This window comes from Mugil cephalus, chromosome 2 (assembly GCF_022458985.1).
Source record: "Mugil cephalus isolate CIBA_MC_2020 chromosome 2, CIBA_Mcephalus_1.1, whole genome shotgun sequence".
In the NCBI taxonomy this organism is placed as follows: Eukaryota; Metazoa; Chordata; class Actinopteri; order Mugiliformes; family Mugilidae; genus Mugil; species Mugil cephalus.
The window spans coordinates 30,306,765-30,319,671 of record NC_061771.1 but is presented as its reverse complement, the minus strand read 5'-3'; the positions used below and the strand labels follow the sequence as shown (position 1 = coordinate 30,319,671).

The 12,907-nt window shown below is 46.4% G+C and overlaps 1 protein-coding gene across 3 annotated transcripts; it reads left to right on the top strand.

Annotated features, from left to right (window-relative positions):
- On the top strand, positions 1-12,565 carry alg13 (ALG13 UDP-N-acetylglucosaminyltransferase subunit). 3 transcript variants are annotated; one of them, XM_047575806.1, is made up of 25 exons: positions 1-193; positions 1,882-1,965; positions 2,043-2,093; positions 2,161-2,207; positions 2,449-2,521; positions 2,633-2,714; positions 3,093-3,258; positions 3,375-3,417; positions 3,623-3,740; positions 3,850-3,914; positions 4,864-4,964; positions 5,047-5,132; positions 5,207-5,465; positions 6,060-6,164; positions 8,549-8,699; positions 8,764-8,935; positions 10,417-10,464; positions 10,536-10,591; positions 10,676-10,744; positions 10,843-10,969; positions 11,037-11,156; positions 11,251-11,291; positions 11,506-11,623; positions 11,708-11,803; positions 11,888-12,565. In XM_047575806.1, the coding sequence occupies exons 1-25, from the start codon at positions 74-76 to the stop codon at positions 12,262-12,264; spliced, it is 2,775 nt and encodes a 924-aa protein (XP_047431762.1). In that variant the 5' UTR covers positions 1-73; the 3' UTR covers positions 12,265-12,565. The 3 variants fall into 3 exon arrangements, with proteins under 3 accessions (XP_047431762.1, XP_047431770.1, XP_047431753.1); XM_047575814.1 differs by having other exon boundaries at positions 6,057-6,164; positions 10,432-10,464; XM_047575797.1 differs by having other exon boundaries at positions 6,057-6,164.
- The last annotated feature ends 342 nt before the right edge of the window (positions 12,566-12,907 follow it).

The window sequence follows — 12,907 nt, the reverse complement described above, 5'->3', positions numbered from 1 at the left end:
TGTCACCTGGGCACGAGGCGGCGCAGTTTACCGAGTCTACCGAGGCCGAGGATCAGCAGTCAGCGGCGGCGGGATGCACAAAGGCCTGAAGAAGTACTTCGTCAACATGGACGAATATCTGTCCAGTCTGGGCCTCTACCGGAAGATGGTGGCCCGGGACGCGTCCAGTCTGTTCCGGGCCGTGTCCGAGCAGGTGAGAACCGGAGGGGGGGAGGGGGAGAATTGGCGGTCAGTGGTGGAAGTTGTCCATTCAAGGCTCACCTGGACCTGGACCTGGACCTGGACCTGGAGTTCTCACCTGGACAGGAAGTTTTCTGCATGGTTCCTGTCATTTAGGTTGGTTCCTATGTTTGAAGTCGGTTTGTACTGATTGTGAATGGTTCCTGTTGTCATTGCGGATGGTTCCTGTCATTAAGGTTGGTTTCTGTGTTTGTAGTCGGTTTGTGTTGGTTGAGGATGGTTCCTGAGGTTGAGGTCAGTTATTATTGTTGAGATTGGTTCCAGTCATTGAGGTCTTTGTTGTTGAGGATGGTTCTTTTGATTTAGTTTGGTTCTTATTATTGAAGTCGGTTTGTGTTGGTTGCGGATGGTTCTTGTTGTTGAGGTCAGTTCTCGTTGAGCTCAGTTCCTGTGGTTTGATGGTTCTTGTTGTTGAGGTCAGTTCTTGTTGAGCTCGGTTCCTGTGGTTTGATGGTTGTTCTTGTTGAGCTCGGTTCCTGTGGTTTGATGGTTCTTGTTGTTGAGGTCAGTCCTCGTTCAGCTCGGTTCCTGTGGTTTGTTGGTTCTTGTTGTGCTCAGTTCCTGTGTTTGAGGATGGTTCCTGTTGTTGAGCTCGGTTCCTGTGGTTTGATGGTTCTTGTTGTTGAGGTCAGTTCTCGTTGAGCTCGGTTCCTGTGGTTTGATGGTTCTTGTTGTTGAGGTCAGTTCTCATTGAGCTCGGTTCCTGTGGTTTGATGGTTCTTGTTGTTGAGGTTAGTTCTCGTTGAGCTCGGTTCCTGTGGTTTGATGGTTCTTGTTGTTGAGGTCAGTTCTTGTTGAGCTCGGTTCCTGTGGTTTGATGGTTCTTGTTGTTGAGGTCAGTTCTCGTTGAGCTTGGTTCCTGTGGTTTGATGGTTCTTGTTGTTGAGGTTAGTTCTCGTTGAGCTCGGTTCCTGTGGTTTGATGGTTCTTGTTGTTGAGGTAAGTTCTTGTTGAGCTCGGTTCCTGTGGTTTGATGGTTCTTGTTGTTGAGGTTAGTTCTCGTTGAGCTCGGTTCCTGTGGTTTGATGGTTCTTGTTGTTGAGGTCAGTTCTTGTTGAGCTCGGTTCCTGTGGTTTGTTGGTTCTTGTTGTTGAGATCAGTCCTTGTTGAGCTCGGTTCCTGTGGTTTGTTGGTTCTTGTTGTGCTCAGTTCCTGTGTTTGAGGATGGTTCCTGTTGTTGAGCTCGGTTCCTGTGGTTTGTTGGTTCTTGTTGTTGAGGTCAGTTCTCGTTGAGCTCGGTTCCTGTGGTTTGATGGTTCTTGTTGTTGAGGTCAGTTCTCGTTGAGCTCGGTTCCTGTGGTTTGATGGTTCTTGTTGTTTTGGTTGGTTGCTGTTGTTGAGCTCAGTTCCTGTGGTTTGATGGTTCTTGTTGTTGAGATCAGTTCTCGTTGAGCTCGGTTCCTGGGGTTTGATGGTTCTTGTTGTTGAGGTCAGTCCTCGTTGAGCTCGGTTCCTGTGGTTTGTTGGTTCTTGTTGTGCTCAGTTCCTGTGTTTGAGGATGGTTCCTGTGGTTGAGCTCAGTTCCCTTTAAAGTTCTAGTTAAGTCGGACTGATCAGAGCTCTGTGTGGATCCAGTTCCGTCTGTAACTTCTCTGCGTAATGATCCAGTAACTGACTGATGACCAACAACGTGTCTTTTAGTTGTTTTTCTCTCAGAACTACCACCAGAAGATCAGACTGGACTGCGCCAACTTCATGAGAACCAACAGAGGCAACTTTGAGCCGGTGAGTAAAACAGCTGACGTCCCGACTGATGCAGCTTTAAACCAGCCTCGTGTCCACATCTGTGTTCTCTGCTTCAGTTTGTCGAGGGCTCGTTTGAGAAGTACCTGGAGCGTCTGGAGGACCCTAAGGTGAGCTGTGGCCTTGTGACCTGTGCGTCTGAGCAGGTGTGTTAATGGTGTGTTTGTGTGTTGTCAGGAGACGGCAGGTCAGGTGGAGATTAAGGCTCTGTCTCAGCTCTACAGGTGAGTGGACCAATCGGCAGGTTCGTGCATTTTAAGCTGCAGATATTGTTTCAGTGATGGATGAGGTCTTGTTTATTTATTTTATGGAGATGTTGCACATTAATAAACATCTATTCAGACGCAATAGATGTAAATATACCAGTTTATAGCAACAATGCTAATTAGCATCCTCAGTCCCTAGGCAGGTAACACAAAAACATGATATTGATTGTGGTTGGTTGGTTTGTCTGTGTGCATCCAGGCGTTGTTTCCTGATTTACCGTTACCCGGGGAAACCGGCCACTGTGATCTCGGAGGCCGACTTTGTGGACAAGGTAAGTGTTGAATCCCATACAACCGGCGGTCGTCGTGGTAACGCGCGTCACGCGACTGTTGACGTGCGACGTCATTGGACAGTGTTGACTGGTCGGTGTTGTGTTGCCTAGGTGACGCTGTGCTGCTCCATCAACGGCCACTATGACATCGTTTACCCGAGGAGTTACCCCGCCTCCGCCGCCCTCTGTCAGTGTAAGTGGTCTCTGATTGGTGGAGACGAGTGATTGACGGGGGTCTAACGAGAACTGAAGTCTGAACCCTGTGGGGGCAGCGCTATGATCTTGGGTTGGTGCAGTAGCTCAGGTCCAGGTTCAGCAACATTCTGCCCAAAGACTGAGGTCAGCTGATGCCTGAATATACTGAATGACCAGGTTATTCCATCCGTGGAGGTTTTCTCCCCTGATGCCATATTCCAGGATTCATGGGGCTCAAATAGTGAATTCAATTCAGATCAGTCCAGACCTGAACCCCACAGAGAATCTTTGGGTCAGACTCTGACATGGAAATAAACCTGTGACAGTGGAGATGTTGCTTATTGAAAGTGTGTGTGTCGTGTGTTGTGTTGTGTAGCTCTCCTGTACGAGCTACTCTACACTCAGGTGTTTGGGCTGGAGGAGGCGGAGCTTTGTCAAGCTATGGAGGCCTTCAGGGTCGGAGGTCGTCGCTATAGAAACAGTCCATCAGTGTGCAGTGATGTTGACACTGGCTACGACGCACCGGAGGACCGAGCACAAAGGTAACACACACACACACGCACACACACACACACACACACTCCAGTTGTTTCAGACCAGATAGGAATGAATTACTGGTACTTTAGCTTTGGTGTCATCATGTTTGTTTTCTCTGCAGGGAGGAGGTGGAGGCGGGTGGAGCTGTATCAGATGACACAAAGGTATGATGTGTTCACAGTCAACACGCAAATCATGTGACTTCAGAGTTCAACTCTGATAAACGTTTGATCTTCTTCTTCTTTTAATGACGACTTTATTTCACGGTGGTGTCGGTAGATTCCAGAGAAACGTCTGTGAGAGCACCTGGTGGTTGTAGTAATAGTTGATGATGATGTGGTTGTAGTTGTTATTGATGTTGTCGTCCAGCCTCCTGCTGAAGCCCCGCCCCCCTCCAGACTGTCATTGCCCTACAAAGTGATGAAATCTCTGGATGGGGAAGTATACAGAAACCTGGAGTTTGACGTCTGGCAGGACACCTGCAAAGGTAACAAATGGCTGAGTGGTGAGAACACTGGACCAATCTGGTTCCTGGGCCAATCTGGTTCCTGGGCCAATCTGGTTCCTGGGCCAATCTGGTTCCTGTGCTTTCACAGAGATGCAGAAGACGGACTACTTGGTGTTTGCAGGGAGACAGTACTTCCTGGGAGACAAGTGTCAGGTAAGAAAAAAAACCTGACTTTCACTGACCTGAGAAGAAGAGACTCTCTGACTTTTATTTATTTATTTTTAGAACTTTTTATTTAAACTTTTTACAAAACATTTCCTGATATATGACTTTATATTATAAATGAATGGCGTATATGCCTGGTGGGCAGTATATACAAAATACAAAATGGGGCAAGGGGGGGGATTAAAATATGTAAAAATAAATAGATAAAATTAATTACATAAAATAAAAATGGGTAGTAAAAGCAGACACATCCATACATAAACATCCACACACATGCATGCACATATAAACACAAATATGCATCTAAATTAAGATAAAGAGGTATATATAATTAATGTATAAAGATAAAGTATAGAAAATATAGAGCAAACTACAAATAAATACATAAAAGCTGAGGTATATGAAAAAATAAAGTAATTATGATATTAATAATAGTAACAGTGACCTGGAGGAGCAAATATCTGAGGAATTCAGCCAGGCATCTCTTCCCAGTTGTGCTCCATCACAACATGCCGTCCATCAAACACTCAATATATAAAAGTTGATCTTGCTCAGAAGTGTCCGTTGTCGGCTGCAGACTTGCCGTCATTTCCTCCATCATTTAAACATTTTTCAGTCTCTGGATCCATTGACTTATGGGTCTCACTGACTTTTACCAGCTGATGATAACTAACGTTACTGAAGCTCCTCTGGGATTCGGTTCATTTCATTTCATTTGAATTGTGTGAAAACACAGAATCTGAAAACTAAAAGATGAGTTTTGTCCAGACTGATAGTCCACAGCGCCCCCGTGAGGTCACGCTTTTTTAGTTCCTTTCAGATGTTGAAATAAGTGGAAGTGTTCCTCTGGACTGACACACTGAGCTCAATGCTAACGTTAGCATTCTAGCGTGCAGATGTGAGCCAGTTTGAAGCTCGGGTGTCCTCTGGGTTTTAGGTGCGCCTGGAGCCGAAGGGGAAGTACTACAACGCCTTCATCCAGGAAGTAGGAACTCACTCCACGGCTGTCACTGTGTTCATCGAGGAGCTGGGAGAAAAGTAACTCACCTAAACCCGACCCTGGATCTGGACTTGGACCCGTGTCTGGTTTGATCTGAACTCATGTGTCCTTGTCTGGCAGACACCTGGTTCCTCTCACTGACCTGAAACAAGTCAACCCGGTTCCTGCCTGGAACGTGGCTGCTCCAACCAGAAAAGGAGACCTGGGTAAGTTTTAGGTCTGAACCTTTTCACCTCCAGCCTCCTGACCTGTCGTGACCTCCTTTCTGTCCCTGGATCAGACCCGGACTCTCGTGGTCAACGCCACCACCGCCACCGGTTCTTCAGAAAGTCTCGGGGCAGCAGTGGCATGAAGCCGGCGGAGTTACTGATGCCGCCGCCATCTTCTTATGGATGCCCCGCCCCCTCTGCCCTGCCCCCCCGCTTACAGCCAGCAGGCCACCCCCGCCTACCCCCCCCATCTTCACCCATGACCTACGACCCTTATGCCCCCCCACACCACCACCCCACGGCCAGACCTCCTCGCTACGGAGCCTCAAGGTGGGACCTGATTAACAGCTAGCCTTGTTCTAAGGACCGGTACATTCTGCAACCATAATCTCTTCTTTGGCACTTTGATAGTTCAGGTCCTGGTAGTTCTGGTTTACTGTGGTAGTTCAGGTTTACTGTGGTAGTTCAGGTTCTGGTTTCCTGTGATAGTCAGGGTCCAAGTTTACTCTGGTATTTCAGGGCCTGGTTAATCTGGGTCCTGGTGTCCTCTGGAAGTTCTGGTTTACTTTGGTAGTTCAGGTTCGGGTTTTCTTCTGGAAGTAAAGGTCCTGGTCTCCTCTGGTAATTCAGGTTCTGGACCCCTTTGGTAGTCCAGGTCCCGGTGTCCTTTGGTATTCCAGGTCCTGGTTTACTCTGGTAGTTCAGGTTCTTGTTTCCTCTAGTAATTTAGGTCCTGGTTTCCTTCTGGTGGTAAAGGTCCTGGTCTCCTCTGGTAGTTCAAGTCTTGGTTTACTCTGGTACAAGTTCAGGTTTGGACCCAAAGATTTTGAGTTTTGTCAAAACAAAAAAAGACTTTGCTGGATAACGAGGAGTGTTTTTGTGTGTCTGTGTGTGTTTGTTTGTGTTTTCGGTTCTGGCCAGAAGCTCCACCCGTTTCCTGAACCGTCACCTGATTGGTCCACAGCTGACCTATTACCACCCTGGAAGACGATACTATCACGACTATGAGAACTATGCCTTCAGGTCCCGGTAAACACACACTGCTGCTTCTTCTTCTGTGGTGTTTAAACTGGTGTAGGGGAAATAAGTTTTTAAACAATTAAGTGTAATAACTGCACTCATCGAAAGGGGGCACCACCCACAGGTTTAGAATACACTGTGAGAATAAATCAATTAATATTGGATCAATATTAATTATTAGTAAATAATCATTCTCATCATATCTGAGGCGTCAGCTTTCAGTACAGGGGTCATCTATTTCCAGCTCACAAGGAACTTCTGACAACGACTCAAGTGAAATATGTGGTTTATTTACAAAATAGTGAATGGTGAATAATAAACAATGTGATGAATAATATAACAGTGTAATGGAAAATGATGAAAATACCAAAATAAACGAGTTCAACAAAAGTGAGAAGTAAAAAAATGAGGTTGAAACAGAACGTAATTTCTTAAAATTAATTATTTAGATTTAGATTAGTTTCTTTAGTTATAGCACAGTCATTAACTCTGCTCAAATATGAAGGTGATGGTCTATGTATGGTAACTCCTTGGATGCTGCTCCAAACAACTGGAATGGGTGGCAAAACGCTGTCCTAAAGGAAACTTGATCTTTTCTGCCAACTGGCAGTAAGTAAAAATATCACTAAGACAAAAATGAACTGAGAAGAGAACAAGAACTAGGAGAGAACTGAATTGAACTTAACAAGAGCTGGACTAAGACTGGCCTGGCGCTAGTTTATCACCATGTCTCTGCAGGGTATGTCTCTGGTCTTCGTGCCTTTCGATGATTTACACATGAATGCTTTCATAAGAGAGTATTAACTAACGGTTTTACTTCTCACAATGTTAAACTCAGAAGTAGGATGAGAGAGAGACATGAAATCAAACACTTTCAATGGAACATCATGTCGGCATGAAAACGACGTTATCAGAAACATTCATTCATTTGTACGACTTTCCTCAATATCCTAAATCATTATAAGTACATAATAATAGTAAGCAACACTAACTAACAATATCAACAAGAAAGGTACATTATATTTGGGCTAGACTAACCAGTCTTGCTTTGTATAATATAGGCATATTAAAATGCTATAACAGTATTACTTGTTAAAATTACATTCCAAAGACATTTCTTTAACTAGCCTCTGGATGGCAGTATGGTTCCATACTCGAAGCCTAACTTTATCAAATTTTGAACAAAATATGAACAAAAACGAACAAAACTGTAAATTGACACAAATCTGCACAAATCGAGTGGAGTGTGGATTAAATTTTGGTTACAAGTGTACATTTCATAGTTTGTAGTTCTAGTCAGAGAGAGATCTTGCAGTTAATTTATTTCCAGGCCCAGAGAAGTCTGGTTGTTCTTATCTGTAGATTACACGAAAAGTTTAAATCCTTGATCACTGGCACGGGAATGTGCTTAAAAGCTTGTTTTATGGCTTTACTTTATGGTCTCAGAAATTTGCAAAGGAAACAACAACAGTCCTGTCCATCATGGACTGTCCGACTAAGTGACCTCTCCTGGTGGGTCAAGGGAGAAATAAAATGTTCTCCTACACTGGGGCTGTCAACATTAACATGTTAAAATGGATTAATCTGATTAAACATTTTAACCTAATGAAACATTTGCAGCAGAATGACTCTGAACGTCTCTGTTTGTCCAAGTAGAGTTACTGTCACACGTGAACAAATGTGCAGTTGATCTGGTTGTGACAGGCAGCAGAACCAACCCATAAAGATGGAACATGCTAAACAGCACGTTGGTCCTCTCCATGGGACATTTGAGGACAAAAAAAAAACCAAGACGGACCAGTGGAACCACATAAAGTATTATCACACTCTGCAGGAAGGAGTTTTCTTTTCACTGAAGCACTTCCAGCTTAAAATAGCACATTAACACCAAGCATACAGTAGTCTGGGATTCTGGTAGCACTTGGGCTAACGGGGCTAACAGCTTGAGACAAACCAAGACAAAGACAAGCTGGTAATGTCGTCTTGTAAATATGCGTCCACTCCTGCAGCCACTGTTCACTGTGGGAGACTGTTCTCAGTTGCAGCAACATTGTAGATAAGAAGCGGTCAACTTAGTTTGTCTTAGTAGCTGCTGAAAGAGGAGGGACAGGGACACATTAATGTGGACAAATGTTGGCTTAAAAAAAGACAAAAAGTTGTTTAGTCGTGAAACTGTTGAAGATGTTTTAATCAACCATTGTCTCTTGAGTCTGTTTGCTCATGCAAAATGAAATGCGACTAATAAAGATTAAAAATGAATATGTAATCATGCTTAATCGAAATTAATCCTCAAACACTTTAATCCAATTGATCAGTGTTGTTAATTGTTTGACAGCACTAGATTAAATTGTGTGTTAGGCCTGAGGTCAGCAGAATCACTATTGTTGTTTCAGGCGTAGCCGTCGTCAGCTGGCGGCCGCCATCAATAAAGAGTGTCAGTTTGGGTTTGCAGCAGAGGCTGTGGAGGAGTCGCCTGATCTAGAAGCAGCCATGGCGTACTACCAGCTGGAAGACGCCGGCGACGCCATCTACCCTCCACTTCCGGTGAGAAACGCCACCAACTTCCTGTTTGAAGAGACGACTCCTTATTGGTTAACCTCTTCCACAGGGCCCAGCGGTGGCCCCGCCCCCCAACATGGGAGCCCCGCCCCCTCCACCCGGCTCCTCCTACAGAGTGCAGAGGGGCTCGGGGCCCCTATCCACCGCACCTCCAACCGGAAACACCCCCGTCTGCTCCTCGGAGGAGGACCAGGAGGACACGAGCACTGTGGAGGACCAGGGTGAGGACAACACACATTTCCTGTGGATGTTCCACAATAAAAGCCTACAGCGTTTTATATGTGAAGTCGATGTCTGTGAAGGTTCTCAGTCATCCAGGTCGTGGTTTATCCAAAAAGCGTTTAAAGAGGCAACTGGAAGAGGAGTTTTGAGAAGACGTTTCATCCGAGAAGTTTTCTTCAGTTCTAAACGACTGGTGGGAAGTTTGAGGTTTCAATAGGTAACTCTGTGAGGAAAACCCATCAGAAACTTGCTTCACTTGTTTCTGTTAACAACCAGAAACTGGTGCAGCTAGACCTCGTACTATTTCCCTAGATTCTGGTCTCCTCTGGTTGTTTATGGTTCTGGTTCCCTCTGGTTGTTTATGGTTCTGGTCTCCTCTGGTTGTTTATGGTCCTGGTCTCCTCTGGTTGTTTATGGTCCTGGTCTCCTCTGGTAGTTCAGGTCCTGATCTCCTCTGGTTGTTTATGGTCCTGGACTCCTCTGGTTGTTTATGGTCCTGGTCTCCTTTGGTAGTTCAGGTCCTGATCTCCTCTGGTTGTTTATGGTTCTGGTCTCCTCTGGTAGTTCTGGTCCTGGTCTCCTCTGGTTGTTTATGGTTCTGGTCCCCTCTGGTTGTTTATGATTCTGGTCTCCTCTGGTAGTTCTGGTCCTGGTCTCCTCTGGTTGTTTATGGTTCTGGTCTCCTCTGGTAGTTCAGGTCCTGATCTCCTCTGGTTGTTTATGGTTCTGGTCTCCTCTGGTTGTTTATGGTTCTGGTCTCCTCTGGTAGTTCTGGTCCTGGTCTCCTCTGGTTGTTTATGGTTCTGGTCTCCTCTGGTAGTTCAGGTTCTGATCTCCTCTGGTTGTTTATGGTCCTGGTCTCCTCTGGTTGTTTATGGTTCTGGTCCCCTCTGGTTGTTTATGGTTCTGGTCTCCTCTGGTAGTTCTGGTCCTGGTCTCCTCTGGTTGTTTATGGTTCTGGTCTCCTCTGGTAGTTCTGGTCCTGGTCTCCTCCGGTTGTTTATGGTTCTGGTCTCCTCTGGTTGTTTATGGTTCTGGTCCACTCTGGTAGTTCAGGTTCTGGTGGGGTTCAAACAACCCAACATCGGTCAGAGGCTACAGCCTCAAGGTGTGAACTTGAGGACAGGCGGTTTGGAGAAGGTTTTTCCAGTCTGACTTGGATGTTTTCTTTACTCTTTCAAATCGTCCGTCTTCTCTGGCTAAGATGTGGACATTGTTTGTGTCCTTCAGCTGTAGGTGGACCGCTTAAATGTTTCCTGATGAGTTTGCTCTCCTGTGTTGGCACATGTGTTTATGGATCCACTACCACAGCGTTTCCTGTTGAAACCTCAAACTTCCCTTCAATCCCTTTGAACTGGAAAAACCTACTTGGATGAAGCATCTTTTCAAAACTCTACAAGTCGAGCTGCCTTTTTTTAAAAAAAAAAAAAAAAAAAAAGTTTTAAATGTGAAGTGGATGTTTCACAATAAAATCCTGCAGTGCTTCGTGTTTCAGAGTTCTCAGAGGAGTTCATCTACAACTCTCAGGGTAAGTAACTGTCCTCAGGGTGGCCATGTTTGATGAAGACAGAAAGTGACCCAGTGTCGACCTGTTTTCAGATCAGAGCTACCAGACGTCAGGAGTCTATAGTACTGCTGAGCCCTCCACCAACCAGGTAACACACCTGACAACACCTGACCAATGTCACCTGAGGCCAAGGATTCAGGTGAATTTTGTCACGTCTGTCTCGTTATGAAAGGATGAACAGGAAGTAGGCATGAGTGACTCTCCAACCAGAGCAGACATCAACTACAACTACACCCAGCAGGTATGCACTCCACCGCCCCCTCCTGGGCTCTCCCAGTATTTTTTGATCTCGCCTGGGTCCCAGATCCGGGTCAGGTCCTGTCTGAACATATTTTCCAGGTGAAGCCCCTGGCCGTCATCTGCTCCTCACCCTCCTCCTCCTCCTCGTCCTCCCCGTCCTCCCCGTCGTCGCGGCTACCTGCAGCCTCTCACGTCCCGGCGCCGTCTCATGCTCCGTCGCGTTCAGGTGAGCTCTTGCTGAGGTTGGATTCTTCACCTAACCTACCTAACAAGGTGTCTTCTTCCATCTCCAGTTGCCGTGGCGATGCCGGCCTCATCCCCCTGGTTGGTCAACGAGCTGGGTGAGGCTCTTTGCACCGTGGTGGCTCCGCCCCCTTACTCCTACGACCCCAACGGGAATGATCTACCCAGAGGTCAGAAGTCAGACGTCAGATGGATCAGAGTTTCTGTCCAGGGTCCGTTTGTTGATGGTTTTTTTTTTTTTTTTTTGTGTGTGTGTGTTTGTAGATGCCAGAGTCCTCCAGTACTACTTTAACCTAGGAGTCCAGGTAGGACACGTCCACCGAGAAGACACCGATAAGTATTTAAATCTAATATGGTGGAAAGGTCAGTCCACAGAGACAGGACAGTCCTCACAATGTTCATTCAGAGACTGAGAAACATATTTAATAATAAATTAGCAATTAATATTTAATTATTTAATTGATTAATAAATAGTTATTGATCCTGATGTGACCCGTCTGTCTTCCTGTCTCTCCCCAGTGGTATCATCAGAGCTGTTGGCAGCAGCAGCAGCAGGTTTACCCCCCCGCCTCACCTGAGACCACCTACCCCTATCAGCACTACCCCCCCTACCTGAGCCATGACCCCACCCTCCACGGTAAGATCAGCACCCGTTCTGAATGACCGCTGCAGGTTAGTGCATCCGTCCTGGTGAGGTGTTATTATTATTATTATTATACAGGTGCCCCCCCCTCGTTCCCAGACGGCGGCCGAGGCCTCCACCAGCCCCCCTCCTCCTACCCAGAATCCTCCAGGGCGGCTGATGGACAGACCGAGGGTCAGTACTAATCTGATAGAAAACAATAAAATAATAATAAAACGCTCTCTGACCTGATTCTCTTGACTCCTCCCACATCCTTAGGCCCCACCCCCTCCATCGAAGCTACTTCCTCTTCCATTGGTCCCGCCCCTTCAGGCTCAGCCCCTCCCTCTGCTCTGCTGTACCCAGATCAGACACCCCTCCCCCCTCCCTCTCTGCTGCACCTGTCATATGAAGCTCCACCTCCAGCCGCCTACCTGACCTCGGCCCCCCACCCGATCCATCCTCACCCCACCCACCTCACCCATCACTCCTCTTACCACCCCTGCATCCCCTCCACCGCCCCCTGGGGGGCACTCCAGAACGGAGGCCACGCCCCTCGGGTCTACTGCCCTGCCCCCAACTCTGCCCACATGGTCGGTTACATCACAGCCCCGCCCCCCCACCACACGGCACACTACACTCCCTCCACCATGTAAATCCACCCATGGTTCACGTCCAAATAAAAGAATTAAAGATCTGAATGTTGAATGGAGATTAGCATGTTAGCATTAGTCTTGTTTTCTCATTAGTCGCCTGTTGGAACCTTTGTTAAGTCCTTTAATTGTTTAGCTCGTTAGTGGCATCATGAGGACCAGTAATTGTCTCTGTTTATGTGAACGACCATGTGTTGAGCCAATCAGAGGGAGGGGGCGGGGCCAGTCCCTGTTTGTTGATGGGACCTTTTTGTGTTGATGTTTTCTTCACTGTTCTGTTAGAATAAAGTTTGTTTCACCTGCAGACTTGATTCTTTTTCAAGTACAAGTTACTTTGTTGTCCCCCAATGGGGCAATTTGTACAGGGTCAGACTACGTGTTGTCTGTGGTGTTTGTGGGCCGTGAAAATGTTTAGGAATTAAAAGTGGGCCTTGAGTCGGAAAAGGCTGTGAACCACTGTTTTATAGCACTGAGAAGTAAAATGGCTGCAGGTATAAAAAGCTGTTTATATCTGTGGGTTCTGAATAGTTTGAAGCGTGATCCAGATGGCAACATCTCAAACTACCTGACAAGAAAGACTGAACCCTTCTTAACATCTGCTTCAGATAAAGTTCCTTCATGGCTCTAAGCCGTCTCCATGGCAACA